We start from the raw sequence: 27,896 nt of genomic DNA, 5'->3' as shown, positions 1-27,896 counted from the left end.
AAGACTCATTAACAGCCTGTGATGTGCAGATGATACAACCTTGCTTGCTGAAAGTGAAGAGGACTTAAAACATTTACTGATGAAGATCAAAGAGCACAGCCTTCTGTATGGATTACTTATCAATGTCAAGAAGACAAAAATCCTCACTGGATCAACAGAGAAAAGATTGAAGTTGTCAAGAACTTCATTCTTCTTGGGTGAACTATTAACACTCGCAGAAGCAGCAGTCAAAAGATCAGACGATGTATTGCATTAGGCATATCTGCTGCACAGGAACTTTTTAAAGTGTTGAAGAGCAGAGATGTCAGCTTAAGGACTAAAGTGTGCCTGACCCAAGCCATGGTATTTTCGATAACTTCATATGGATGCGAAAGCTGGACAGTGAATAAGGAAGATCGTAGAAGAATTGATACCTTTGAATTGTGGTGTTGGAGGAGAATACTAAAAGTGCCATGGACTGCCAAAAGAACCAATAGGTCTGTTTTGGAAGAAGTGCAGCCAGAGTGCTCCTTAGAGGCCAAGCTGGCTAGGCTTCGTCTCTCATACTTTGGACATATTGTCAGGAGGGAACAGTCGCTGGAGAAGGATATCATGCTTGGTAAGATGGCAGGTTGGAGGAGAAAAGGAAGACCCCCAACGAGATGGATTTGCCAGGTGGCAGCATTGATGGACTCAAGTGTGGCAGCGGTAGTGAGTGAGGTTGGCCCTGGAGCAGCGGATATTGTTTCGTTGTGCTGTGCATGGGATCGCTATGAGTCGGTTCAGACACAATGGCACCTTACAACAACAACAACAAAGCTTCTAGTCAGTTCCTGTGGGACTATTATTCTGTCACCAGAGCCACCATGTGAGCCTCAGTTGACAGTGCCCACTGCTTAAGCCCCCTTGGTTATAGCATTGATGAATTGACAGTTCTTAAAATAATACCATCTCAAAGTTTAACTATCTGTGGTATTTTAATCAGCTTTAGAGTGTGTCCTTTGGTTTTTTTATTTTTTGAAGTCTCAATGTTTCCTTAGATTTTTTAATAAAATGCTGCACTACATTAGATTTACTAAAACATTATAGAGTATTTGTTGAAACAAAAGTTGTGCTGGGAAGAATGTTTGAAGAATTTTGTTTCCTTCATATTTCATGAAATTTTACTTCACAGGAGTGGCTTTTTTCTCCCAAGATATATGGCCTTGTGAGAATTTTTGTGGTCTTCTTCAGACATGATACATACTTTTCTAACTTCAACTTTATAAAGGTTCAGATTTCATTTGTTTTTTATTAAGTTTTATTTGTGAATTGAGTGACGATTTATAGAACAGATCATCAGTTAAGATTTATATAATCTTAAATAATATCTATCTTTAGCACGGGGATAGGTGTGAGAGGCTCTTGGTTTAGACAGATTCGTTGATTGGCTGCCTTTGTCTTGTTCCAGCCATTTCTGAATACAGTTTTGATTAGTTTCGTTTCTTAAACCATCTTTTCTCTGGTTCAAATTCAAATTAATATTTTGGAAAAATAATAATATTAACTAAAGAAACATACTTCGCTAGTGAGAAGAACATTGACTATGTAGAGCACAATCATTTATAAGTGATGAAAAGGTAAAGAGTTCTGAGTATTTGTCTTCTTTCAAGTGTGGGATTCATTGTTAAGCATGGTTGAATAAAGTTTTCTTGAAGAATCTTAGAAACTCAGTTAGTTTAAAAACAAATATCAGTTGTTTCCCCAAAGACAGATCTCTAATGAGTTTCTCTGAAGGTGTGCAGTGGTGTTGTCAGGCGATGCTGCTGGTACTGCTGTAGATCAGTCCTGGGCAGCTTACTGCAAGGTTGGCAGTTCAAACCTACCTGCTGCTCTTCCAGAACCCTATACAGGGATGTTCTGACACAGAGTCAGTTAGAAGGCACTTAACAACAAGAACGAAAGGCACATATGGAACAAACAGAAGCTTCTTTCTTGAGAGTCTGCTGCACAGGTTTTGGAAACTCTTCAGCAATATTTCAGAGAAAACATCAGATGGACTTTCTGTCTTGTTTTGTGTTTTGCCTTTTTATTTCTGCCTTAAAAAATAGAGGATCCCTCTGAAGGTGGCTAATTGAATGACTTTACAGTGATCAGGATGAAACATTTGTATAATTACAAACTTATTACATATAGAATAAAACTTACCAGGCTCTGTATTGGTGAAAGTAATAATTACAAAGGCATTAGATTATAATTAAGAAAGTATTAGCCCCCTATTGCTGTTAGGTGCCATCAAGTCATTTCCAACTAATATCAATCCCATGAGTCAGAGTAGAACTTGCCCCATCAGGTTTTCTAGGCTGTAATCTTTCGGATTCATAAGTGACTGAAAAAGTTCTAAAAGTTCTTTTTACAGCTTTATAACTGATGTACAATTGATTGAACATATTTAAAGTGAGTTTGACAAGCACATCTGTGAAAACATCGCTACAATCAAGATAATGACCATATTTATCCCACCCAAATGTGTCCTCATCCCCAAGGAACCACTGATCTACTTTTGTCACATAAGAGTCTTTTGCGTTCTCTAAAATTTTATATAGAGACTTTTTTGTAAAGTTTATGGAGTCCAGGTGTGGTTCTGTATGATAAGGACTAGACTACTAATCGCAAGGTTGGCAGTTCAAACCCACCAGCCACTCCTTGGAAACCATATTCAGGGACAGAATTGATTCAACATCACTTAACAATAACAGTGTTTCTGAAAGAATAGAAATATCTCCAGGTCTTTGTTCTTTGGAGCTTCTGAATAGGTTCAAGCCAACAGTCCTTCAGTTCATACTCGAGTGCTTAACTGTTACCCAGTCTCCTTATTAAGTCCTTGGGCACTGTAGGACTGGACTGTGAACCACTGAGTCAGCTGTTTGAACCCACCAGCTGCTCAGCAGGAGAAAAATGAAACGCTCTCACAAAGATTTACAACCTCATAAACCCTACACAGGATAGCAGTGAGTTGGAACTGATTCAGTGGTACTTATCAACAAGTAGCCCTTATTTTGATAACAAGAGCTTTTTTAAGTGTTTATTGTGAATTGAGTGATAGTTTGCATGGGATAACATCAGTTTTACATCATCGTTTCATTGCAGTGATTAAAATCTCTGTGTATCATCAGGCAACAGTATTTGCTTCTATTACCTCTGTTTTTTAACTTTTGGGTGGTGGGGGAGATGTACACAGAAACACTCAGGATTATATAATCATTTAAACAACCAAAGGGCACATTCTTCAAGCCTGCCTCCTGGCCGCCAGCAGTCAGTCTTTCTCTTTCCATGAGTCTACAGTTCTCAGCTGCTCTCTCTATTCATGTCCTCATCTCTGCCTCCCTCTCTGGTGTCGCTGCTTCTCTGGATAAGGTCCTTGCCGGGGACCAGCCTCTACAAATTATTGGGAGACTCTTGAAAGAGGATGTTGAGTCCGCGATTGAAAAAATTAAAAAACACTCAAAAGAGTCAGTGGGTCATTTTGAGTCTCAGGCTGATGGTGGTGACGATGACTCTCTGACGACTCTCCGACTGACTGCTTCTTTATTTTCAAATTGTTGCTTCTTATATCCCATTTAGAATATACTATGATCTCATAACAGTCACGTACAAGCAGTTACAAATCAAATATTATATTGTTACATCAAAGGTACAAGAGGAACACAAGGTCACCAAACATTCCTGCGTCTCTATACTCCTTAGTTACTCCTTAGTTACTTTGATAACGTCTGCCTTCTGTGAGTGACTCTGTTTCTCTCTAATCCTCCCTAAAATGTCAGGTTAATTTTAAATAAAGTTCTACATCTGAATTTCTAACTTTACCAACATCTATTACTTTCTATAGATTCGTTAGTTACAGCTCACAATCAAAAGCATAATTTTTACTATAACTGGTCATACATATAATTGATCAAACAATAAAAACAAGAGCATAAAAGTACCCTAAAGTGTCATAAGTTAAGAACAAAGCAGTAATTCTCTCATGCTAACAATTTCTCAAAACTTCTAATCATACTCCTACTCTTGTTCCCAAGCTCTCACTGCCCTTGACTGTCTGCTAAGCTGCTTTCTAAAAGCCTTAATGTCCTTGACTAAAACCACCTGGAATGTTTCTTACAATTTTAAGCTTGAAATGCTAAAACTTTAGCTAGTGTGGTTATCTCTAATGTTAAAACTTATTGTTAATGTAAAAAACAGTTTTTATAACTACATAAGATTGAATGTGGTGTGAAAGTTAATGTTTATGTGAAAGGCAACTATTGTAACGTGAGGTTTGTTTTATTAAAGTGTCTAATGATTATGCAAGATTTTCTAAAACTTCTTATAAGGAAATCAGAAATAAACTGTTTTTCCAAGGGAAAGTTAGAAATACCCCCCCCACCCCCCCGCATGAATCATCCCTTGTAGCTTTCCTAACCAAGGGGACATTCATTGTCGCTTTGCTAAACAATGAACTTTTCATGCATAAGGCTTCTCGCTGTTCTGCTCCTTGGCAGGATAGCGTCCGCCAGGTCCCAACATTCTGCTCATGCTCTTCTCCTTTGATGGTCCTAGGGTCCTCTGTTTCTGGACTATAAGATTAGCTCCTCCCCTATTTTTGTTACAAAACTTCTACCTTTACTGTTGTGATAGTTGCAGTTAGTCATGATAACAATTACTATTGAATCTTACCCCCATCTCTTTTTACCAGACCTGTCTAGACAAGATGAAAACTGTTTAGTGGAGATTCTATCTTCCCCCGCACACTCTGAAACTAAACTTCCTTTTGAAAACTTTATGCCTCTGAAGCCCTCTCGTTTTGGGTAGTCAATGTCTAAGTTGCCCGTCCCTGTCTACCTTGTATACAGAGGGGAAAGGATTGATATTGATGTGAAGATTGCCTCCCTCTCAGTTGGTAGCTTGAGCTACTACTACTCCATCCATAAGTATAGGTGGAGTTCATCAAAGGTAGCAAATTACACTCGTTTCCTTTATCAAAAATTGTTTCTTTCTCTAGTTGAGTTCTGATCATCAAGCCACTGAGGCTAGGTCAGATGGGTACTATCTGCAAGTTTGGGCGCTCTTGTGTGTCTCAACTGTAGATCTCTGTGGCTTTGTCCTTATCGATGGACTCAGGAGTCCCCAGGTGTCACCACACTTCGGACCAACCAGCCCTTCCTCTTCTCTCATCTCCAGGTCAGTGGGAGTCTATGGAATGTGGTTGAACTCAGCCCATTTCTTCATCACTGCCTTTCCCCCTCTTCCACTCACCAGTAAACCATTGTGGTTGCCAGCAAGCTAACATGCTTGCTTGTGTGTTCCTTTGAGTTTCTGTCTTGGAGGGGGTTTTGTCCTGAAGGGACTTGATTGCTTACCTTGATGGCTCCCCGGTGAACAGCTTGCTTGTTCTGCCAATCAGACCACCATTTTTGTTTTGGATTTTTCCTGCTGATCCTTCTTTGAAGATGTATCATCTGTTGCCCTCGTTGTTCCAGGATGGTCTGCTTGTCCTTTCTAGTGTCCCAGAAGGTTCTGGATAGGGCTCAGGATTCCACTTAAGGTACTATATATTGCAAAGGCTCAAAGGCAAGAAGTCTGTTTCACTGGGCAAGTTCTAGAACCCCTTTTTAGTATTCCAATCAGCTATAGCTTGAAGATGGGCTTACAAGCTTTCTTCACTTTCAACATTACCTAGGAATAATGGAGACATAACTGACACTTGTATTGGGGTTTCTTGTCATGGTGGCCACAGATCCACAAATAACACAGGTTTTCAGTACTCTTTACGTGGCATTCAGCTCTTATTGGGGAGAGTTTGTCTCTCCTACAATCAGAAGTTGATCATTTCGTTTTTGTGTGTGTGTTTATGTATGCGCTCTTGAGTTTGAGAGCGAATGTATAGATCCTCTGGTAATACAAATACAGATAGTTAAAGCACTTGACTACTAGCTGAAAGAAGTTTGAGCCCACCTAGATAGAGGTGGTTCAAGGTCACCAGCTGCTCCTTGGAAACCCTCTACAGGGTCTCTATGGGTCAGAATCGACTCTATGGCACTTCACAACCACAACAGAGGTGGTTTGGAAGAGAGGACTGACAGTCTGCTCCAGAAAGGTCACAGTCTGAGAAACGCTGTGGAGCAGTTGGAGTCTGTTTACATGGGATCGCCATGGGTCGGAATGGATTCCCCAGTACTTCCCAACTTCCCAGCAACTCACAATTGTGCTTTAGTCTCTAGACCCCAGGCCAGGTGTGTCCTTTGTTCTACCTGATCTCTGGGGTGTCTGACAGTCACCACCACATCCCAGAGGTATTTGCTTTTACCCAAGGGAAGTATTGTAGCTCTGTAAGATAAACCATTGAATTGTGAACCATAAGGTTGGTGGTTCAAACCCATTACCCGCTTCAAGGGAAAAAGTTGAGGCTTTCTGCTCCCACAAAGATTTGTAGCCTCAGAAACCCTATACAGTGTTGCTGTGAGTCAGAACCTTCTGAACCTTAACACTTAGTGGCAACTCCAAAAACAGCCCTTATCCTGCATACCTGCTCTTCTTCCTCTTTGCCCCACCTTCCTCTGCTCTCAAAAACTCAGAATTGACCAAAGAAGTGGCTCATGTAATTTTGGAGACTGGCAAGTCCCAAGTCTTAGTTTGGTGGATTAGTCTGGAGGAATTTTCTCACCTACATAGTCTTAGGAGATGAGGAACCCAAATTGGCTATGGAGCTGGTGAACCAGGCCAAGTAATGGGCTGAAAGTTCCACAAACTGGAGGTCAGCCCTCATGCGCCAGATGCATGAGCCAGGGCAAGAGGACGTGCTTTTCCAAAGCAGTCATAAATTGAAGTCAGACCATGACCCCAAGAGAAACTAAGGGTGGTGACTTGAGTCGCACCCTCTACTAACATGGGGGCATTCTTAATACTTGTTGTTATTAAAGGCCATCAAGTCGGTTTGGACTCATAGTGACCGTGTATAGGGTTTCTGAGGAGCGACTGGTGAGCTTGAACCACCTATGTTATGGTTCAAACCGATCTTGCAGTCCAGCGCATTAACTCACAGCACCACACATTTACTCCTTGTTGTTGTTAAGTGCTGTGTAGTCAATTCTTAATCATAGCAACCCTATGTAGGGTTTCCAAGAACACCTCATGGGTTTGAACTGCCAACCTTCTGGTTTGCAGTTCAGTGCTTACTTTACAAGTGCTACATTAGTCCTGTGGTGAAAATGGACACACCAAAACATTTGCCCACACAGCCTCCACCCTGAAAATTCTGTGACGTTGATTCCATTTTCATACTGTGTCCTCATTCTCACTCTCCTTTTCAAATTATTCCACCACCATGAATAAAACTGCTCCCGCCCACTCCAGGTAACCGTGAATAATCTTTGGTTTCTGTTAGTTTAGTTCTTATACGTGAGATGATACAGTATTTGTCTTGTTGGCGACTGACTTCTGATCTCGCTCAGGATTGTCCGTGTGTCTGTGTTGTGGCATGCATCGCAACTTCATTTTCCTTCCTACTGAGTATATTCCATTGTGTCCGTTTGTCTATACGTTTTTTCTGTTGCTGGACATTTCCAGTGTATCTGTTTGGGGCTCTTATGAAACTGCTGCAGTGAATGAACACTGATGATCAGGTTTCTGTTTGCACCCTGCCTTTCTTTCCTTCTGAACAAATTCCTAGGATTGGGACTCATGGTTATGCATTCAGTTTTTGAGGAACGCCCAAACTCTTTTCCACAGCAGCTTCACTAGTTTACCTTCTCTCTCATCAGTGGATTGAGGGTTCCAGCAGCTCCCCAATTTCATTGACACCTGTTGGTTTTCTTTCTTTTCCATTCTAGTGGGGATGAGGTGATAATCACATGTGGTTTTGATTGTTACCTCCCTCATGACATCTTTTCCAGTGTGTGTCCACTGTTTGAATGTCCTTAGCGTGCCCAGTCGCTCATAGGCTGTCACTGGTAGGTAGAGTGCATGGGAAGGCGCCACAGCATTTGGGTGTTTATCATTACTTGAGAATCATTGATTTAGGGTTCATCTGTTTCTTGAGGTGAGAAGCTGATGGATTCCCTGTGCTGGGGTGAAGGGGTACGCAGCCCATGGGGTTGTCGATGGAGCCCGTGGGATAGTTTCTGGAAGAAAGCAATTAAACTGACTTGGAGAAAGAGGTGGAGTTAGCCAGGAAGTAGAATGTCATGTTGAGGAGAGGAATTGGATGGAGGCTCACAAGTAAGAGGACGGGGTCCTTGAGGAATTCAGTGGACCCCCAGAAAGCCCATGTAGGATGAGAAGGTATCTTGGACTCATGATGTGATGCTGTATAGAGTGAAGTGAGCCCTTACTCATCCACATCACCCCCCACCTTCTTGTGAAGCTTGTCTCTTGTCTTATAGGCCAGGTTGGTTCGTTGGTGTGACCGAAGATGTCTCTTTTCCCTGGTGGACCTCCAGGGGATGTTTGATCACCCACACAGTCCCCCTCTGGGCATGGAGCTTTGGCATCTGTGTTCTCTAACTACATCTGTTTTCGCTCTGGCACTTCAGTCTTCTGTCTACTCCATTCTTACTCTCCCTCAGGAGGCTCACTTCTGTGCACGTTGACTTCCTTTAACCGTCACCAGACCTTCGGGCACAGGCTTGGACTCCCTGTGCTTGAAACAGGCACATTGTTGAGGGTGTGCCTTTTCGATTTAAGAACCACAGTGTACTTACTGTTAGAGCCCTTCATGAGCAGTATGTGCAGGTTAGGGCAGCCTGTTTTCAGGTCTGGGCAATCCTGCACCTGACCCCATCCTCAAAAGAAACCTGACAGTAGTGTAGTCCCTTCAACCAGAACAAAAGCACAGTCATGGCCGACAGGGTGATTGATTTGAGATTTGTGACGTGCACCTACTACAGAGTTGGAGTTTTTTGGTTTTGCCTTTCCTCATTCCCAAAACTATTCTAAGGTTAGACGTCGGAATGTGTGCCCGCCAGTCTCAAAAGAAGTTCTCCACAAGGGGGTTGAGGGCAGACACTTAGACCCTGTTCACAGCCTATCTTTCCCACATTGTCTGCACACAGAACTCTGTCCACCAGGCTGTCATGTGACAATTGTCCTTACAGAGCCTCAGTTAGTTCCTCCCACATGCCACTTGAGACTTTCTCCCATTTGGCATCTCCTGGTTTAATATTGTCTTTTCTGTTTCCATTTTCTCTCCTTCTCTGGCCTGCAAACCCTGCCCACCTGACCCCATCCTCTCCTCATCCACTGTCATCTGCCCAGTGCAGCCTTCCCGTGCCCACCCCACCCCCTCTCTCCTCGTGTTCTACTAAGCCTCTGCTTCACTTCAGCCCCCCTTCCTCCACAGCCTTACTTGTTGCTCCACTGCTCTGTGGTCATCCCATTGGAATGTCAGCCTCTTGGTTCACACCTATGTTCGTAGTGCCTAGGATGTCCCCCACCCCCATACCCTTGCTGGGATAGTCAAAGGAATGGGAGGAAGAGGAGGAGGAGGGCAGTCCAATGCCTTGATTGTTGAGTAGAAAATGGACTTGTAGGTCTCGAGATCCACTATTGATTGTTCTGTGTCTGAGTCTTTGTGTGGGAAGTTCTGCAGGGCCTGCCTCCTCATCCCCTAGTGCTCCCCACTCCCCCGTGCATTCCCTGCTGAACACAAAAACAGGGCAGAGGGGGCAGACTAAGTACTGGGATTGGTCTTCACCTAGATTATGTCCCAGTATGTGCCTTTTGCCAACACGGTTTTTGTATTTACAAGAGTGTAGCACTAGGCCTACTGGACATGGTCCTCATTTGGCTCTCTTGTTTGCCAGGTTACCTGTCCTGCTGCCGCTTCCTGGATGACAATCAGATCGTCACCAGCTCTGGAGACACCACCTGGTAAGTAGCTGACCAGTGCAGGCAGCTCACGTTCCTCTGCCCAGCAGTCGGTGTGTGTGACCTCTGTTCACACTTACCTGCACACTTTTTTGAAGCTCAAAAGTTTAGCTCTGAACCACACAGATCTTTTAAACTGCAGCAGTGTGCAGTCTGTGCTAGTCTCTTTTCCCTGTGTGTTGGTTCTTTTTCGCGCTTTGCTTGTCACTCCTCTGGTCACACTATTTGTCAATACCAAGCATGGCTAAAAATATAATCACCAGTATCACAATTTCAGGTGAATTCTGTGAAGTTTCTCAGCGATGAGTGTTCTCACCTCTCTAATAGACGTGGAAGCCCACTGAAACAAGCTCTAGTGTTTTCATTTGGTGCACAGGACACATCATTGGGAGGAACAGAACCTCACTTTAGATCCCTGCTGTCCTGGTGGAGGTTTGGTCTTTTGATGGTGAGGAGTGGTAGGTGACTCGGCTCTGATTAGCACCAGGGTTCCTGATGGCTCAGCTTCTGTCCCTGCGCTCGCTTGTCAACAAGGGGGCTCATTGTGCTAGAGTACCCTGTGCGTATACATTTCATGGTTTCACAAAAGGTTGACAATAAGAAAAGATTTCCTTATTTGAAGATAGTTTTAAAGCTGTTTGTTTATGACTAACTTTTTCAGCCTTTGGGAATAACTTGCTTCCTTTCTGTGGTCCCCTCAGCCTTAGATGGGCCCTGGGCTCGGTAGCACTGGACTTGGGCAAGGGCAGGCCAAGTTGGATTCTAGAGTTGTGTTTGTCCCATGAGCAGTTGTTTTGCAGCTGAATCTGATGCCCTATTCTCTGTTCCTGCTCAGTGCACTATGGGACATAGAGACTGGCCAACAGACAACCACGTTCACAGGACACACTGGAGACGTCATGAGCCTGTCCCTTGCTCCAGACACCAGATTGTTTGTTTCTGGTGCTTGTGATGCTTCGGCCAAGCTCTGGGATGTGCGAGAAGGGATGTGTCGACAAACTTTCACTGGCCACGAGTCTGACATCAACGCTATCTGCGTAAGTGCTGGTGCTACGGGCTGGAGGTAGGGATGCCCCTTTTTCTGCCCCACTTCCTGGAACTGCACCGTCCATTTGTCCTTAAGTTTAAGAGACTGTGGTACAAGTGCTCCTCTTCTCTTCTCTGCAGACAGTGTGCAATCATCCGCTGTCCCTGCCACGGCACTCCTGTTGAGCAACACGCTGCCACTACTTCTTCCTGAGCCTTGATACAATGTCTCCATTTTCTTTCTTTTTCCAGTTCTTTCCAAATGGCAATGCATTTGCCACTGGCTCAGACGATGCTACCTGCAGGCTGTTTGACCTCCGTGCTGACCAGGAACTTATGACATACTCCCATGACAACATCATCTGTGGAATCACCTCTGTCTCTTTCTCCAAGAGCGGGCGCCTCCTTCTCGCTGGCTACGACGATTTCAACTGCAACGTCTGGGACGCGCTCAAGGCCGACAGGGCTGGTAGGTGACCCCTGGACTTGCCATGTCTGCCGGCACTTCTGGCAATATCTGTCAGTGTGGACACAACTCACATAACCGAGTGTTTGACTCAGTACGCCTGTAGGCCCATGGCCTGGTCTGGCAGTTAAGATGATCCCAGCCTCCCAACACGACACTCAAAAGTAAGGTACACGTGCCTGAGTCCCAGTGGCCCTCTGTTCCCATGCCCCCTTTGGAGCTGAACACCATCCGAAGAGGGAGTGAGGAATGGGGTAGTCTCTGTCCTGCGCATACTGTGAGTGTGATTGTTGGTTTTCACTTGTGTTATAACCTTATTGTCTCCTAGGATCTGTATTTTGGTCCATTTCTTGATAATAAATGGCAAATCCATAAGATGGTTAGGGAAGTATGCAAGCTGCCCCTTCACCTCACGACTAAGCCCACGGACTTGATGGTTTCTCAGTTCGACCTTGAGTTCTGGCTTTCGTCACAGCTCTCACCCTCACCCGAGTTTCTACAGTTACTGGTCCTAGCTCTGCGCTCCTCTACTTTAACATGCACCCCCCACCCCCAGAAACAAGCTGAGGTTTCAGGGTTGCAGGATTGGTAGTTAGGAGGTGGTTGGGACCAAGCTTAAATCTGACATCTGGCTGTGGCATGGATGTTGTTCTGGTCCACCATTTGGTCCATCAGTTCTCTGCTGTCAGCGTGACCCCAGGAAGGACTGCAGGTACAGGGAGCCCTTGGGTGACAGCTAAGGAGCAGGTTGGAATGCTGTTGTCACTGTGTTAGTGTATATTATAAAGCACAGGTAGCACACAACTTGAGACTACTCTATGTGTGAAAGATGGCATTTGGACACTTAAAGTGGAAACACAGGCCCCCATCAAGTCAGGCACATGGTTCTTGGGAGCAAAAGGGGAGAGCCGCTCCAGGCCTTGGGGTTGCCTCATGGGGGCGCCCAGCTTTCCAGCAGGAACTCCTTCCCTGCTTGATGAGCATCCTGCCTTTCCTCATCTTTTCTCAAAGTGTTGGTGCTGGGAGAGTACAAGTGCCCAGGCCTCCTCCAGACTATGAGCTCTGAGTCACCCCCGGCTCCAGTGACCCTAATGAGCATCGGGTAAAGGCAGACAGTGTCTGTGATATTAATCCTCAGGTTCCATAAAGCAGAGGTAGTGAAGGTTCTGACTGATGATGATCCAAGAGACTATTGGAAGTTTCAGTGGTGGGGCCCTTTCAGTTATCACCTGCTCCTCGATTCCAGCTCCAGGCCTCACTAGGAGGCACACCCGGCCCATACCATGTGCTGAATTATAAACAGCTATAAGATGATATGACTGATTTGTTTTTTTTATGGCTTTTGTTCTATTTTTAGTTAACACCTCTTATACCAACTTGAATGCTCAGAAGTCAGTATAAGAGACCCTAGGTTATTTACAGTTTGTGTGTGTGTGTGCACTTTAGAATTCTTGATCACCTACTGTCATAATAGCACATTTATTACTAGGATCCTCCTTTGTTATGTCCCTGTGGCTGTGGATACACCTGAGTTATTTTTACTAGAAAGAGCATATTAACCCTGCTCACCTCACCTGGGCAGTTGCAGTGTCCTGGTTTTATTGCTGCTTGGAAACCATCCCTTCCTGGACTCCTTTCATTGGTGATTTGAGGCATTGTGAGACTTTACCTCTGGGGACCTGGCTTGCCTTCCTCTAGGCATCCCTGCAGATTGAGACCTGTCTGGGCCCTTGGAGTGACTGCTGTGACTTGCTCCTCAGGTGTCCTGGCTGGGCATGACAACCGTGTCAGCTGCCTGGGGGTGACTGATGATGGCATGGCCGTGGCAACAGGTTCCTGGGACAGCTTCCTCAAGATTTGGAACTAACGCTGACAGGTAAGGAGTGACCCATGTGACTTCCCAAAAGTGATTGTATGTACTTGCTCACCCCTGAATAGTTATTCCCAACATATGATTGTGAGCTGTGCTTCTAAATTAGTTGATTGGTTTTGATAGTTGGTAGAAATTGAAGCAGGTGCCCTTGCCTGCAGACACAGAATGAACGGTGAAACAAGTTTGCGTGCTAGTCCCGCTGTCAGCAACGCTCGTTAACAGTTTGTTTCTTCTTAAACTTTATTGAGAACTCTGTTCACAATGGCAGGTGGACTCGTGGTGACTGGAAGACCATTCCAAACCCTGATGAGTTACAGTGATAGCATATCCGCCCAACCGTACTAACCTGGACCCCAACACCCCCTCAGAACTTCAAAAGGGCAAGATCTTCTTTTCCTTCACTTATTGCTGAAACAAAGAGCACAACTCCCATTAAGAGAAGACTCTGGCTGTAAACTAAAACAAATTGTGCATTCCTCTCGGGACCATTGTCTTTGTTTTCTTTTTTTGTCTTGAATGAATTTTAAAAGGAAATACTATAATAAAAATGTTAACCAGAAGGTAAGCTTGAGTGTAATTGTGAAACAGACAACAACTTTTCACTAGTTTATTTGAACTTTAGACCAGTGACCCTGTTTTGTGATGTTCATGCAAAACAAGTTGAGGACTTTGTTTTATCTTGTAATAGTTTCTAAATTTCAAGTCGTGTTTGTAGCAGGATTTTGAAAACATTCACATTTCCTTTTTTAATATATTCCTTTATGTTCAGTAGTCAACCAGACAAGGGAGTCTCCCTGAAATGGTCCATGATGTAAATTCAGTCCCTGGGTTTATTTTCTGTTTCGTGTCATGGTGCCTGTCGCACACAGACACAGCGTGGGGAGGTGGCATTCGGGTAAGGCCACGCTTCCGCTGTGGGGACGCTGTCAGTGTGCAGCTCAGACCAGGCACCCTCCCGCCTGTACTCTTCCCACCCCCTGCAGCCTTGTTTTGACTCCCTTTGGGTTTTTTGTGGTGTTGGAGGGATGTTTCTGTGACCTGACACTACTCCCCTCCCCCACCATCAGGAGAGGCCCACTCTGCACTTGGGTCATCAGTCGATTGTTTGTGTATGAAACAATGTACAAATCAATGTTTTGAAAATAATGATCTCAAACTTTCTAAGTTAAATTTTAAAAAATTTGGTCATTTGCCATATTGGGTGGGTTTACTCTTAGAATCGCATGCTGTAGAAATGCTCAAAGTGCATATAGGACTCCGTCCTTAGATGTTTTTTCTTTAAGAAGTAACCCTTCACCGTTGTCGCCACGGCGGCTTGTCCACCCTGTCACTGCTCTGTGCACATGTAGGCAGTACACCAAGCGGCTCTGCAGGCTCCAGCAGCAGGCACGTCACCTTTTCCGGTTTCTTTTAAGAGAAATGTCCTGTTTCAAACAGTTGCTGCTGGATTCTGAGGGTGTGGCAGGAATAGGGGGGAAACAGGGGATGAAGCTCTGTCTAGCTTTCCTCTTGAGGAGCCCCCACGCCTGCCTCTGTGGGAAGAGCCTTTTCATCGGAGGCAGGCCACTTTTATAACATGCCGATTTCCCAGGTTTTCCTGTCCCCTCAGGTATCCAGCAGCAGCGTTTAGGCCGCAGGGTGTTCTGTTGGCTCTCCTGACTCCCCTGTCCCCAGGAGTGCTCCTCCGTAGCAGCGATAGTGGCTTCTCCATTCTGTTCTCTGCAGCGCCCTGTCCCCCCACTGTGCTGTGACTGTGCGGTAGGCCTGGGTCGGCAAAAGAATAAAACGAAACCCTTCTTTCTCTTTCCATAAACCACTCTGTAGAGCTCTCTGCACCTGTAGCCCTTCTCACCTTTTGTATTTAATTTTAAAGTCAGTGTACTGCAAGGAAGCTGGATGCAAGATAGATACTCTATTAAACTGTACTGTTATTTAAGATGTAATAAAGCAGTTTGACATGAGGGACCTGGGTGTGGCTGCTTATTTGAGGATCCGTTCAGATCTGGAGGCAGTGGGTCTCTGGGTCACAGGTTCTAATATGGGGTCCAGCCCACTGCTACACCCTTCGGTCTGCATCACAAGGGCCTGGCAGCCCCTCCCCACCCCACACAGTTTATTGGGATGCCTTGGAAGTCTTCTGTTTTGCCCTTCTTGCCTCTTCCTGCTTTCCATCCCTAAAATATCCTGGGGCCTTTTACTTCAAAGATACACTTTGCACTTAACTCCAAATAGAAAGAGTTGTGTCGTATCAAGAAAATGGCCATCTGCTGGGAAAGAGGTGATAGCGGATTGGTTCCCACCCCATTCCCACCCATCCACTTCCCTTGCTTCCTGGCTGAAGGACACACATTTTTTAAAAAATTTTACTCTGTAGGGCTATATTCTGCAAGCGTTGTAACTGAAGATTCCAATGCTGGGCTTTTTTGTGAATAAGTGAAAACATCTCTTGGGAAGGATTCAGCTGAAATGAGTTGCTCCTTGGGGGTTCTCCGCCTTTCTGGTCATCCCCAGGGCCCCGTGAGGAATTACACACCTCTGTCCCCCACAGAGCCCCTAGCTACTAGCTTGACCAGCAGTGCCCATAAGCCCTTCTTCAGAAGCATTGTTTGGGGGTAGTCCTGCAGGTCCAGGCTGCTACGGTGGCAGCTGAGCGGCGGATCTGCCTTGCCTGGCTGCCTTCTCCCCCTCTTCTGCCTGAAATAACCCACACTCCATCGACACATGGGTTCTTTGCACATTTCAACACTGCCAGCTGCCTTACAAAAGCTTGCTTTTAAAATGCTGGCGAGTGTCCAAAAGTTTCTTCCTGGGCTGGCAGGCCTGAGGCCCTGGAGGGGGGGTGGGGTGGGGGGGTGGGGGTTTAACCTGCTCACAGTGTGAAAGCATGCCCTCAGCAAGGGTCCTCCCCATGGGAATGTCTGAGCTTGGCACCTGGCTCTTAACGCCTGTGTCCATGTCCTCCAGGGTCCATGTCCCCAGGCCTTGACTTACAGACTGGGAGGAGCCTTTGTGCCCCCATCAGGGCAGCTTGCTGGTGCCCATGTGTCTAAGGAGTAGCAATGGGTGGCCCACAGTGCCTGCTCAGCAGGCTTAGATGCTTCTTGTTAGGTGCCATCAAGTTGGTACCAATTCATAGTGACCCTGTGTACCACAGAACGAAACCACTGCCAAGTCCTGGGCCACCTCACACTTCAACCCACTGATGCTGCCACTTGGCCAATCCATCTCACTGGGTCTTCCTCTTTTTCTCTGACCCTTCACCTTCCCAAACATGGTATCTTTCTCCAGTGACTGGTCCCTGCTGACAATACATCTGAAGTATGAGAGACAAAGTTTGGCCATCTTGGCCTCCAAGGAGCATTCTGACTGCACTTTTCCAACACAGATCTGTTGGTTCTTTTGGCAGCCCATGGCTGCCTCATTTTCTCAGCCAATTTGATCTAGAAATGTACTACATGGGTTTGACCATGAACCGCAGTGGTTTTCAAACTTGTTAGGCACTCAGTTCTGAAGTTAACACAGACTGAATATTACCGTGAACGAGAAGGCAAGCTCCTTCAGCCACAGACCCAAAGTTGAGTGAGGAAATAGGTCTGCTCACTGCTTGTCCCTTCAGCCCTGTCCCCTCTGGGCATCTGGATTGATCCACATACCTTTTCCTTTGATCCCACCACTTGTCACAGATAGGAGAGGCATAAGCATCAGATGGCCCCAGGGTCCCTATGGTCAAACCCTAGTTCTGCAGAGAGCCTTCCTGTGACTCCCCAGGAAAGAAGCCAAGGCCCCGTGGCCTGTCTGTACCTGCTTGCTATCCCCCTGAAAGTAGCCCATCACCTACCCTGACAACAGTTTCTGAGCTGTCCACTACCTCCCTTGCTGCTCTTTATCAGCTAAGCTGATTCTGGTCCATGTTTTGGGACTCCTGGTTAGGCACTATAGGATCAGCACTGGACACGGTTGACAGTTCAAACTGTAAACCTTATATAGAGTCACTATAAGTCAGAACCGACTCGACAGCAATAATTTGTTCCCTAGAAATGATGATTCCATAGGATAAGCACTAGACTGCAAACCATAAGGTCCATGATTCTAGCCCATGGGATAAAGATGAGGCTTTCTGCTCCTTCAAAGATTTAATGCCTCAGAATCCCTATCCTGGTTTGCTATGAGTCCAAACCGACTCAGTGATACTGAACAACTAATTCCATGGGAAACAGTGGTTCTATAGGATAAGCACTGGACTGCTAACCACCAAGTTCAAACCCACCAGCTTCTCTGGGAGAACTAGAAGGCTGTGTACTCAGAAGGATGTATTCTCATCTCGGAAACCCTATACAGAGTCACTGTGACTTGGAGCCGACTCAGTGGCAATGGGTTTGGGTCTGGAACACTCTTAAAGTGGGGTGTCCTTTAGTGCCTCAGCATAGCAAACCTTTACCCTCCACCTGTCACTATCACTTTTCCCAAGACTTCACCCTCCCCAGCAGCGGCCCTCTATGCTGAGGTGCACCCGCTAAGGTGATAAGGTAGCACCTATGATATTCTGCCTGAGTGCTGATTTGAGCACCCCATGATGCCTGGAGGAAACAACATTGCTCGATTGAAGAGCCTGGTGACTCCTGGCCACTTGACCTCCAGGCCAGCTTTTCCAGGGAAGGGCCTTTTGGAACAGGCTGCCCCTGCCCAGTGCCCTGAGTACACACACATAACCTAAGCGGCTACTGAACACAACCTGAGCTGGGAGGTGGGTGGCCGGAATGGTCTGCACCAGGAGAGCAGGGCCAGCAGACACTCAGAGCTCACCCTCTGCCCCAGCACGGATGTTGACTTTGGGACACAGATACACAACCAACTGCTCAGGGGCATAGTCCAAAGATTCATTTCAGCCTCCCTGGGTTAGGAGCCTTGAGGGTCGGTGGGGTGGAGAGCAGAGAGGAGACCCTCAGAAACAGTTCTGCACCTCAAAGTAACATTGGGCCTATCCTCTGGGAAACCTGTCTCCCACAGTGAATTCAGCCCCCACCAGGACCAATGAGAACACCTGGGTTCCAGCAGCCACCAGGCCTCTGTCCCATGCCGTATGCAGCGTCCACCCTGCCCCTGTGGGCCTCTCCATTCTGATTTAGAACAAAGGGGAGATGTGAATGTTGGTGGTCCATCTTCTGTAGTTCATGGAGCTGGCTGGTGACAGAAGAGCAGAACCATCACCAGGACAATCACCCTGCTTGTCTCGGAGAGGGGAACTGGTTGGTAAGGGGCATGGGGAAGACCCACACAGCAGAAAGTAGTACCCTCTGGTGGTTCCAGCCCAGATGCTTATCAGTAAGCACTCTGCCTCCCACCCTCGTCTCACACACACACACACACACACACACACAAATGAAGAGGTCATGTCCAGGTTTTAGCGTTGCAAGGGCTGCTCAAGGTAACCCGAGAGACACTACCCCCTGGCTCTGCTGCCCTGCTACCTCCCAGGTGAGCCAAGCTTGGGAGCTAGCTGTGGCCCTTCACATCAGAGCAACTTCCCCCGAGGAACATTCGGACCATGAGAGCACCTGTGGGACCTTTGAGATTCATGGAGTTCCCCACCTTCTCATGAAGGACCCCGCTGGCCTCAGGGAAGACCAAGAATTCTGCCCACTTTGACTGGACATGCCAACCCCTGTGTCTTGGGCCTCCAATTTGCTTTTGTCCCCTCCCGATGGCCTTCCTGCAGCAAGCAAGGCTACTGGCCTCCCTGGTCAGACCGCATTCCTACCCTGCTTGATCCTCTCTCTCCCACCTAGGAGTGGGCACCCAATCCCCTCAAACTAGCCCGAACAAAATTCTGCCAAGTGGGCAGTCTGGACACTGGCCCAAGGAAAGTTTGGGGAAGGTTGAGCTGCAGCCCTGGACACACGGGAGGAGGACAGAGGCTGCGTGAGAAGCTAGCCTAGAACAGCCGATGGAAATAGCCTCTTCCCAAGGAAGCCTTAGTTTCTCCCAGGCACCATCCTGCTAACCCAAGCTTCTGTCCGCTTCCTTGTTAGGGTCCTTGGCAGCTTCATTCACCCCAGCCAGGCTGAAGCCAGCTTTCTACAGGAGCTAAAGCAGGAACCTGAAGAGGTATAGCCAGCACTCTGTGCACCCCTCTACTCGCCACTCGCACCCTAAAGCATGGCAACCTAAGATGTCTCCCAGGAACCAGCCCACACCCCCCAGTTGTTCAGTTCTAGATGGCAGCCTACCCATCATGGCTCACCTTTCTCCCTCTGCCCCACCCACCCCATTGTCCCCTATCATTCAGCCCTCAGTTGAAGATGGACGCAGGTTCGGGGGCATCTGAAGTATAAACAATTTAAGAGCCATCTTTAGATAAATGACTGGTTGGTAGCAGTTGTGTCATGAAGTTGGTTCTGACTCCTATCCACCCTGTAGATGATTTCCAAAGCTGTAAATCTTTAGGGGAGCAAAAAGCCACATCTTTCTCCTTCAAAATTGCTGGTAGTTTCTAACTGCTGACCTTGGGGTTAGCAGCCCAACTTGTAACAACTATGTTTTGTTGTTGTTAACTGTCAACTAGTGAGTTCTGACTCATGGTGACCTTGTAGAGGGTTTCCAAGGAGCAGCTGGTGGGTTTGAACTACCGACCTTGTAGTTAGCAGTCCAGTACTGATCCACAACACCATACCAAAAGTCCACTATGCTACCTACCAGAGGACAACGGGGGGAGGGGGGGAAAATATACTAAAAGCAAATTATGCTGGGAAAGTCCCCTGCTGCCTGGGACAACTGCAACCAAACATGTCAGGAGCTGAGAAAGGTCACAGCACAGAATGTGACCCTTGGGCCACCTCTGATGGCTTTGCCAGCCCCTGCCCAAGCCTTATTAATTCAGGAATCCTTTCCAGACCCCTATCCCCTCTGAGTCAGTCTCCCTTCCTTTAAGGAATCCAAGCTCACCTGGTCCTGATGTCAGTCCCCCATCCCACCCCCATGCTGGCCTTTGTCCCTGATGTTCCTGCTGCTGGGGCTTCCTTTCCTGCCATCACAACCTGGCTCTTCCTGGTGCAGCCTTTGCACACTACCCAGCCTAAATTGCCTCTAGGAAACCTAGCTGTCTCATGACTGGGTCCCATCATCAGCCCTTGGGGTCTGGGTGTGCATCCTCCACCCCAGTCCCTGGGTCAGGTCACCAGGGAAGTTGCACAATCCAGGGCAGCTGACAGTAGCCACAAACAACCCCGCTATATACTTGGCTCTGAAATGGGGAAGTGCTGAGACAAACGGTTCGGTTCCCATGGTTACAGACATGGTTCTGAAGAAGTTAGAGGTTCACACAGGAAGGGCACCTGCCATGTGACCTGCTCTCTACAGAGACAGGCCCATGCCACCAGTGGTCTCTAAAGAAGGTGGTAGCTGTGCCTGCTCTAGAAAGTTCTTGGCTTAGCGCAGTGCTTGCCACATCATAAGAATTTGAGCACCATTATTTAGTACATTCATAATCACATCCAAAAAATGCCCTCAACGCTTTGCCTTCTTGTGGCCTTCAGTGGGAAGTTGGTGGTCATTTGAGGGAAGCAGCTGTTAAAAAACATCCCATTGGAGAAGTTACAGAGCTTGAAAAATCCTCCCAAATCTCCACCGTTCTTGCTCCCAGTGGTCCTAGAGAACAGTGCCTTTCTCTCCAGAAGACACCGGTCCTTTGAGGTAGGGGTTACTCATTTTGTTTCCTATCTGCTTTTGTCCCAGGTCCTTGGTCTTGGGGGTTGGGCAAGTCTGCGGCTTGGGCCACACAGGGGTGCCAATAGAGAAGGTTTTGGAGGACAAGGCTGTTGCACAGATTGCCAGGGCTGGAAGCTCCATGCCTGAGAGACCAGAAAAGGAATAAATGTTCAAGACTGTGCTCTCTGCGCAGAGTCCTCTGAGATGTGTTCTGGAGAACAGAACCGGGAGCCGGGCTCAGGGGAGAGCTGTGTGATCCTGGGGCACTGACGAGGATCCAGCAATTCAGCAAGCCAGGTTGGGGGTGGTTGAAGCCCCATTACAAAGTGGGCACTTAATGACCTGGACCCATCCTGCCCTCCTCGGTGTCCCGAAGCAGATGGGGGTGGAGCAGAGTGTTGCTGGTGGGTACCCCTCCCACCTTCCTCCAGCAGTCCCACTGAACAGTCTTGTACTGTGTTGCTTGAGACCCCAGGCCCAGAGCTTCTGAGTTGGCAGGGTATTGTGATGGGAGGACCCAATCCTGGCAGCTTCGGGGTTTCGAGGACGCCGAGGGGCTGGGCCCCTTGACCTCAGCTGTGGGAGAAATGGCACAGACACGAAACTGCCCGGCTGAGCTCGGCGGCCCGACGGAGCGCAGTTCCGTCGCATCTGTTTTCCCCAAGTTTTGGTTCCTCAAACACGTTCCTTCCCAAGTCCCGTCACACCCGGTAATTATCGCATTACCAGCGGTTGTGTCACCTCTCGCGGTGCCGTCCACCTGGCTCGCTGCCTAGCGCACCGACCGGGGTTAAGGCAGACCGGCCCGCAGGGGAGGGAGAGGGCGGCGGGCGGGACGCGAGGTGGGACGGGCGGCTTCAGTCAGCCGACCGGGCGGGGCAGAGGCCTATAAAAATGCCGGGCGACTGCGAGGTGCGCGGAACGCAGCAGCTAGGGCCCAGATGAATGGGAGCAGGTGAGTGCGGCCCCTCGGCGTGCGGGGATGGGGCCGCCCCCAACCGGCTGCTGAGCCTGCGCCCTTTTCCCTTCTGGGACCCCCTCCTGCGGACCTCTCCCCTCCACCTCTAGGACCCGGGACCCCCTTTCTCCGTGCTGCACCCTTCTTTCAGGCTGCCCGTCTCCCTGTAGGGCCCCCCTCTCCTGGGCCGTTCCACTTCTTTCCTCTGCCAGTTCTCGTCCCTCACTACGCGAGCCACCTCCTCCCGTCCGGTTCCCTCCCTCCGGCCTGCTCCCTACAGCCCCCGCTGGGAGGCGTCAGTCTGTCACCGCTAGCGCTCTTCAGCCCGCCGTAGCCCCACGTGCGCGAGCAGGACAGCGCGCATGCGTGGGGCCGTGCTTACGCATGCGTGCTGCGAGAGCGGCCCAGCCGCTCGGGTCCCGGCGCCGTCCGGCGGCCATGGGGCGGGCGGCCATGGGGGGGTGGCTGGCCCTGGCGCCGGGAGCCGGCTAGCGACGGCGAGCGGCGGCGGTGGGGCTGTGGGGCCCGTGAGTTCGGCCGGGCATGTAGGCACCCCCGTGGGCGACCGCGGCAGCAGCGAACGGTGAGTTCATCGGCGACTGCTCGGACCCGACCGCCTGCTTTGGCCGCTGGACGCCAGGTCGGGTCTGGGTCTCGGCGGTGGACGACTTCCTGTCCACAGGTATTGGCGCCGCGTCCATGGCCGGACCTGGTTGTCCACCTGCCCGGGGTACGGAAACCCGTCGGGGGGCGCGGCCACTGGGGAGGGGCCGGGGTCGCCAGAGGCCGTCTGTCCGCCCTTTCGGTATCCCCATCCCTCCCTAGGACGGGCAGGTGGACCCTCCTCCCACCCAGTCACTGGCTGACTGTGGACGCCCTGGGAGACTGGACTGTGTAGGCCGTGTAAGCAAGGAGCAGGGGGCTTGATGCCCCCGGAGAGTGCGCACTGAGGACTTTAAAAAGCTTTCTCCGAAGGCACATTGCTAACCCCGATTCCCGGATAATCTAGATCCTCTCACAGGTCAGGGCGGGGATCAGGGGGAGACAACGGTGTTCCCACGGGTGGCTGGGCCGAAGCTGCCAGCTCTGGTCCGGTCTTCTTTCTTCATTGTCAACACAGGGCGTGCCCGGCGCCCTGTCTGAAGGCCAAGGACCCCGCTCCGCCCGCCGGGTGAGATTCCTCTTGGCTTTGACTCTGAATAACAAGTTATTCTTTTCTTTTCCCGGGACTTTTTTCTTTCTTGTTTTGGAACACTATTTTTAAACCTAAAACTTACTCATTCATCTTGGCGCTTGACGGCAATATATTTTGAAACTGTTCATTTGTTCCTTGTGCCCACCCGATCTTGGATCCCTCAGCTGCCTGAACCGTGACACATTTGACTTAAGAAGTAAACTAGTTTGATTTCTAACTATGATACCCTCCAAGGACTTACTCTCCTGAATGTTTTCCTTGCAAATTTCTGTAGAAACTATCTGCCCCTCCTAGGAGCGTCAACTCCTGCTACACTTGCTTGTCCCAGCCTCACCCTGGTCTTTTGCTCACTATGACTTTCAGATGGCCAAAGTTGGTCTCTCATACTTCAGGCATACTGTCAGGAGGGACTAACTGCTAGAGAAGGATATCATGTTTGGTAAGGTGGAGGGTCAGAGAAAAAGAGGAAGACCCCCAATGAGATGGATTGGCCAAATGGCAGCATCGATGGGCTCAAGCTTGGCAATAGTAGTGAGGTTGAACCACTTGACTAATAGTTGAAAGTTTGGCAGTTCAAACACACCCAGAGGCGCCTTGGTGATTTGCTGCTTTCCGAAAGGTCACAGCCTGAAAAGTTCTGTGGAGCAGTTCTACTCTGTAACATGGATATGGCCCTCAGTTGGCATCGACTTGATGGTAATCGATAATCAGTAACAGATTTTAAACTAAAGGTTGGTTCACCTGGGGGAGGGGGAGTGGTGAGGCTGTACTCTCCCGGGTTTGCATTTTTTTCTCCCTTGAATTCACAGCACTGGATTACCAGACATGGGGCCTTGTGTGTAGAAAATTCCCTAAGAGGGTCTCCCAGCAGCTGCGAGGGGCAGCAATTCTGGATTGGAAATGGCTGTTAACTCAGTACAACAGAAATGATTTTAATGAATTTAGCTCTTAAAGAAAGAAGGTTTAACTGGAGAGTGAAGAGGCAGGGGTTTTGGTGTGTGTTAGTGGCCCTGCATATTTATCACTTCTGCTGGTGTGGCACCATAGGATAAACACTTGGCCTCCAGGTCAGTTTGAACCTCAAGGTCGGTAGTTCAAACTCACCAGCCACTCCTTGGAAGCCCTATACAGGGTGCCTATGAGTTGGAACTGACTCAGCTGCACTTAACAACAACAAAGACTTTTTTATTATCTTTTTTTATTGTTTTGCCTAATTTCCTCTCATGTTGTAATGCCCTGGGCAGAGTACATCAGTCAGAAGGGATTGTAGATAAGCCCATTGTCTGGAGGAACCCACCACCTGGGGGAGGGGATTTGCCTTGTGGGGAGGGCAGCAGCTTCATCTGCTAGCCCTCCTTGCCCCAGTTGCTTGGACAGCTCTGCTTGGCCTTGGCACTTGGTAGCTTGGTGCTAGTGGTGGCCCAGTTTGTAACACCAGGATCCCATTACTCTTTCTGTGCGGGCATCTCAACAATTCTCTCCTGGACCCACAATTGCCAAGCTCCTAAGATTACTGCATTGTTATTAAGTGCCATTGAGTGGGTTCCAACTCATAGTGACCTTGTGTAGGGTTTCTGAGGAACAGCTGATGGGTTTGAACTACCAACCTTGTGGTTGGTTAGCAGTCCAGTGCTTATTCTGCAGCACTATACCAGGAGTCCAAGTTTACTGCTGCTTCTTCTTGTTAAGTACCATGGAGTTGGTTCTGATTCATTGTGACCCTGCACAGGGTTTCCAAGGCTGTAAATCTTTACGGGAGCAGAAAGCCTCATCTTTCTCCCACAAAATGACTCATAGTTTCGAACTGCTGACCTTGAGGTTAGCAGCCTGGTTCGTAACCACTATGCTACCAGAGCTCCTTGCTTGGAACAGGTTAATTCATAAAAACAAGTGCTTGGGACTTGTAGACAGTGACAGGTGTTCTGAGAGAGGGGGACTTGGGAGGTTGTGAGGGCAGCATATTCCGTGTATGGACCCTGACCCTGCTGTCCAGACCTCCTCCATCTCCAGTTTCCTTATTCCCCCTTAGGCCATGGAGCCAAGGCTTCAGAGAGCCGTAGCTCATCAGATTGAGCTGTGATCCTGTTGAGTGTAGATGCTCACCGGTCAGTGGAGGATCACCACATGGCCCTTGACTCATCAGTGCTACAGGACTTCCAAAAGGTCTTTGGGTTTACATGCCCAGTAGTGAGGGCTCGGCCTCATCACATCTTGTCAGCACTGGGCAGTACTGAAGGGGAAGGGGTACGGATAATTGAATGGGTAGGTGCTTTTTTCTTTCTCAACATTAACTGGTAAAGTTGAACATTTTCCCGTGCCTGTCACCAAATAAAAGGATCCTTGGTGGCACCGTAGTTAATGCACTCCACTGCTAACTGGAAGGTGGGCCATTCGAGTACACCAGTGAGTGGCTCCATGAGCGAAAGATGAGGCTGCCTGCTTTCTTGCAGATTGTAGCCTTGAAAAGGGTCTTCATTATCTAGTGCTGGTATGTTGGCACTAGCGCACGGGATGACTCTAAGGAGCAGACAGTTACTCTCTCACAGCTTGGAGGGCTGGAAGTCTGAATTTAGAGCACCTGTTGTAAGCACCTGTAGGCCCCACGTTCCTTGCAGGGCTCCATGTGCCTTGGTGTCACTCTTTCCTTGGATCTAGGAGCTTCACAGTGCAGGGACCCCAGGGCCAAAGGACATATCCAGCCCCAACTCTTCTTTCTTGCTGGTGGTAGGTCCCTCTTCTTTGCTCACTTTTCTCTCCTTTTTTCTTGTAAGATAAAAGGTGGTGCATACCACACCCCTGGGAATCTCCCTTACATCAGATGCAGTCCACCCTTAATCTTCTTACTGATGTAGCACATCAGATCATATCACGGGGGATCATCGCAGGCCCAGCTAAGGCGGTACATATTTTAGGGACAGAGTTCAATCCATGCAGTTCTGCTCTGTCCCATAAGAGTGCTGTGAGTCTGAACCACCGTGATAGCAGGGGTCCATGGGGTCTGGTCACCAAATAAACTGACCTTTTTTTTTCAATATTTCAAGTATTTACAGAGTGCCCCATTGGATATCATATGTATCATGTTTATATTTGTGTGACTGGTGTTTATGCCATTAGTACACTTATTTATTAGCATCTTAATGATTTTCTTCACCACTTCGTATGAATTCTTTGTGTATAAAGTATGTGCCAAATATTTTTTTCCTAATCAAAATTCCTAACACAGAAGTTTCTTAAAACTAGATTCATTGTAGCAGGGATTTGAATGCATTTGGATGGAATTTGTACTGCATCTTTAGAGAAGTAAGCACAACAAACTCACTGAATCTTGATTCATAGGAGTTAAAAAAATGTGGCTGTGGAGATTGTGTAAATTTCAAAACCAGATTTTAATATTTGACATGATAATTTTGTAATTTAATTTACTGGTTAGTCATAAAATGAGTCTTGTCAAACAAATATTAACAGCCCTTCTAGGTAAAGTGTCAATAATAGGATAGATGATTCTCAAACACATTTTCGTCTTTTCTCATTTTGATTGGTTTGTCATTTTTATTAACTGTTTTGAGATATTATGGACTCACAGGAAGTTCAAAACAAGTTTAGAGAGGTGTCGCTGTAGATAGAATCACAGTGTGAACTTCTGAGGTTAGGATTTTTCTTCCAGCAGACCAGATGGTATCAAGCTGAACACCCAACTCTTGGAGACCCCTTATGTGTTGGACTAGCACTGTGCTCCATAGGGCTTTCAGTGACTTATCTTTCAAAAATTGATCACCAGGCCTTTCTTCTGAGGTGCCTCTGGGAGGAAACTGCCAAACTGATTTCCAGAATGGCTGTGCCATTGTATACCCCACCAGTGTGAATGACCCAGTGTCTCCATAACCGCACCAGCTTTTGGTGGTATTACTGGTGTGTGTTAATTACTAATGGTAATGGAATATCTTTTTACGTGTGTTCTGACCATCTGTGTATGCGCTTTGATGAAACATCTTTCATGCTTTTTGCCCATTTTCTAATTGGATAGTTTGTTATTCCCTGGTGAATTCTGAGTTTTCGATATAGTCTAGATACAAGTCTTATGTCGAATGTGTGGTTTGCAAATATGTTTTCCCAGCTGTAGCTTTGTCTTATCATTCCCTTAACGAGATCTTCCACAGAGCAGCAGTTCTAATTTGAATGAAATCCAAGTTCATTTTTTTTCTCTTTGGATTGCACTTGTGGTACCATGCCTAAGAAGTTTCTCTTCAGCTCTAGTCCTGAAAACTTTCTCCTGTTTTTTTGTACACACTTTATAGTTAGTTTTACATTAAGTCCTTGATCCATTTTGAGTTAATTTTTGTGTGTGTTTAGGTGTGAAGTTTAGGTTATGGTTGTCTTGTGTCTGGGTAGCTGAGTACACCTGCACCATTAAATGAAAAGGCTAAGGCTGTCTTTTCACCATTGAATTCATTGCTTTTGTAACTCAGTTAAAAAAAAAAATCAGTCAGCCATACTTTGTTGCTATTAAGTGCCATTGAGTTGGTGCCGACTCATAGTGACCCTGTATAGGATTTCCCAGGAGCAACTGGTAGATTTGAACTACCGGCATTGTGGTTAGCAGTCCAGTGCTTAAAGCCCCAATGTAGTTGCCTGGTTCTATTTCTGGGTTCTCTCTTCTGTTCCATTGATACGTGTGTCTTTTTGTCCTCCACCAATGCCAAACTTTATTACTGTGGCTGAATGTTGTTGTTGTTGTTAAGTGCCATCGAGTCGGGTCCGACCCATAGCGACCCTGTACAGGGTTTCCGAGGGTGTAAATCCTTACGGGAGTAGA

At 47.6% G+C, this 27,896-nt stretch overlaps 1 protein-coding gene across 1 annotated transcript in view; it reads left to right on the top strand.

Annotated features, from left to right (window-relative positions):
* Positions 1 to 13,220, top strand: part of GNB1 (guanine nucleotide binding protein (G protein), beta polypeptide 1) — a 60,780-nt gene extending 47,560 nt beyond the window's left edge. Inside the window, exons 7-10 of the mRNA XM_006871726.1 lie at positions 9,798 to 9,864; positions 10,697 to 10,898; positions 11,140 to 11,356; positions 13,114 to 13,220. Coding sequence (XP_006871788.1) covers positions 9,798 to 9,864; positions 10,697 to 10,898; positions 11,140 to 11,356; positions 13,114 to 13,220 — 593 coding nt within the window. The remainder of the gene's footprint in view (positions 1 to 9,797; positions 9,865 to 10,696; positions 10,899 to 11,139; positions 11,357 to 13,113) is intronic.
* Positions 13,221 to 27,896: the final 14,676 nt, after the last annotated feature.

Source organism: Chrysochloris asiatica, unplaced genomic scaffold, assembly GCF_000296735.1.
Source record: "Chrysochloris asiatica unplaced genomic scaffold, ChrAsi1.0 scaffold00173, whole genome shotgun sequence".
In the NCBI taxonomy this organism is placed as follows: domain Eukaryota; kingdom Metazoa; phylum Chordata; class Mammalia; order Afrosoricida; family Chrysochloridae; genus Chrysochloris; species Chrysochloris asiatica.
Note: the sequence above shows the minus strand (reverse complement) of the source record. Positions and strands in the feature narration are given on the sequence as shown.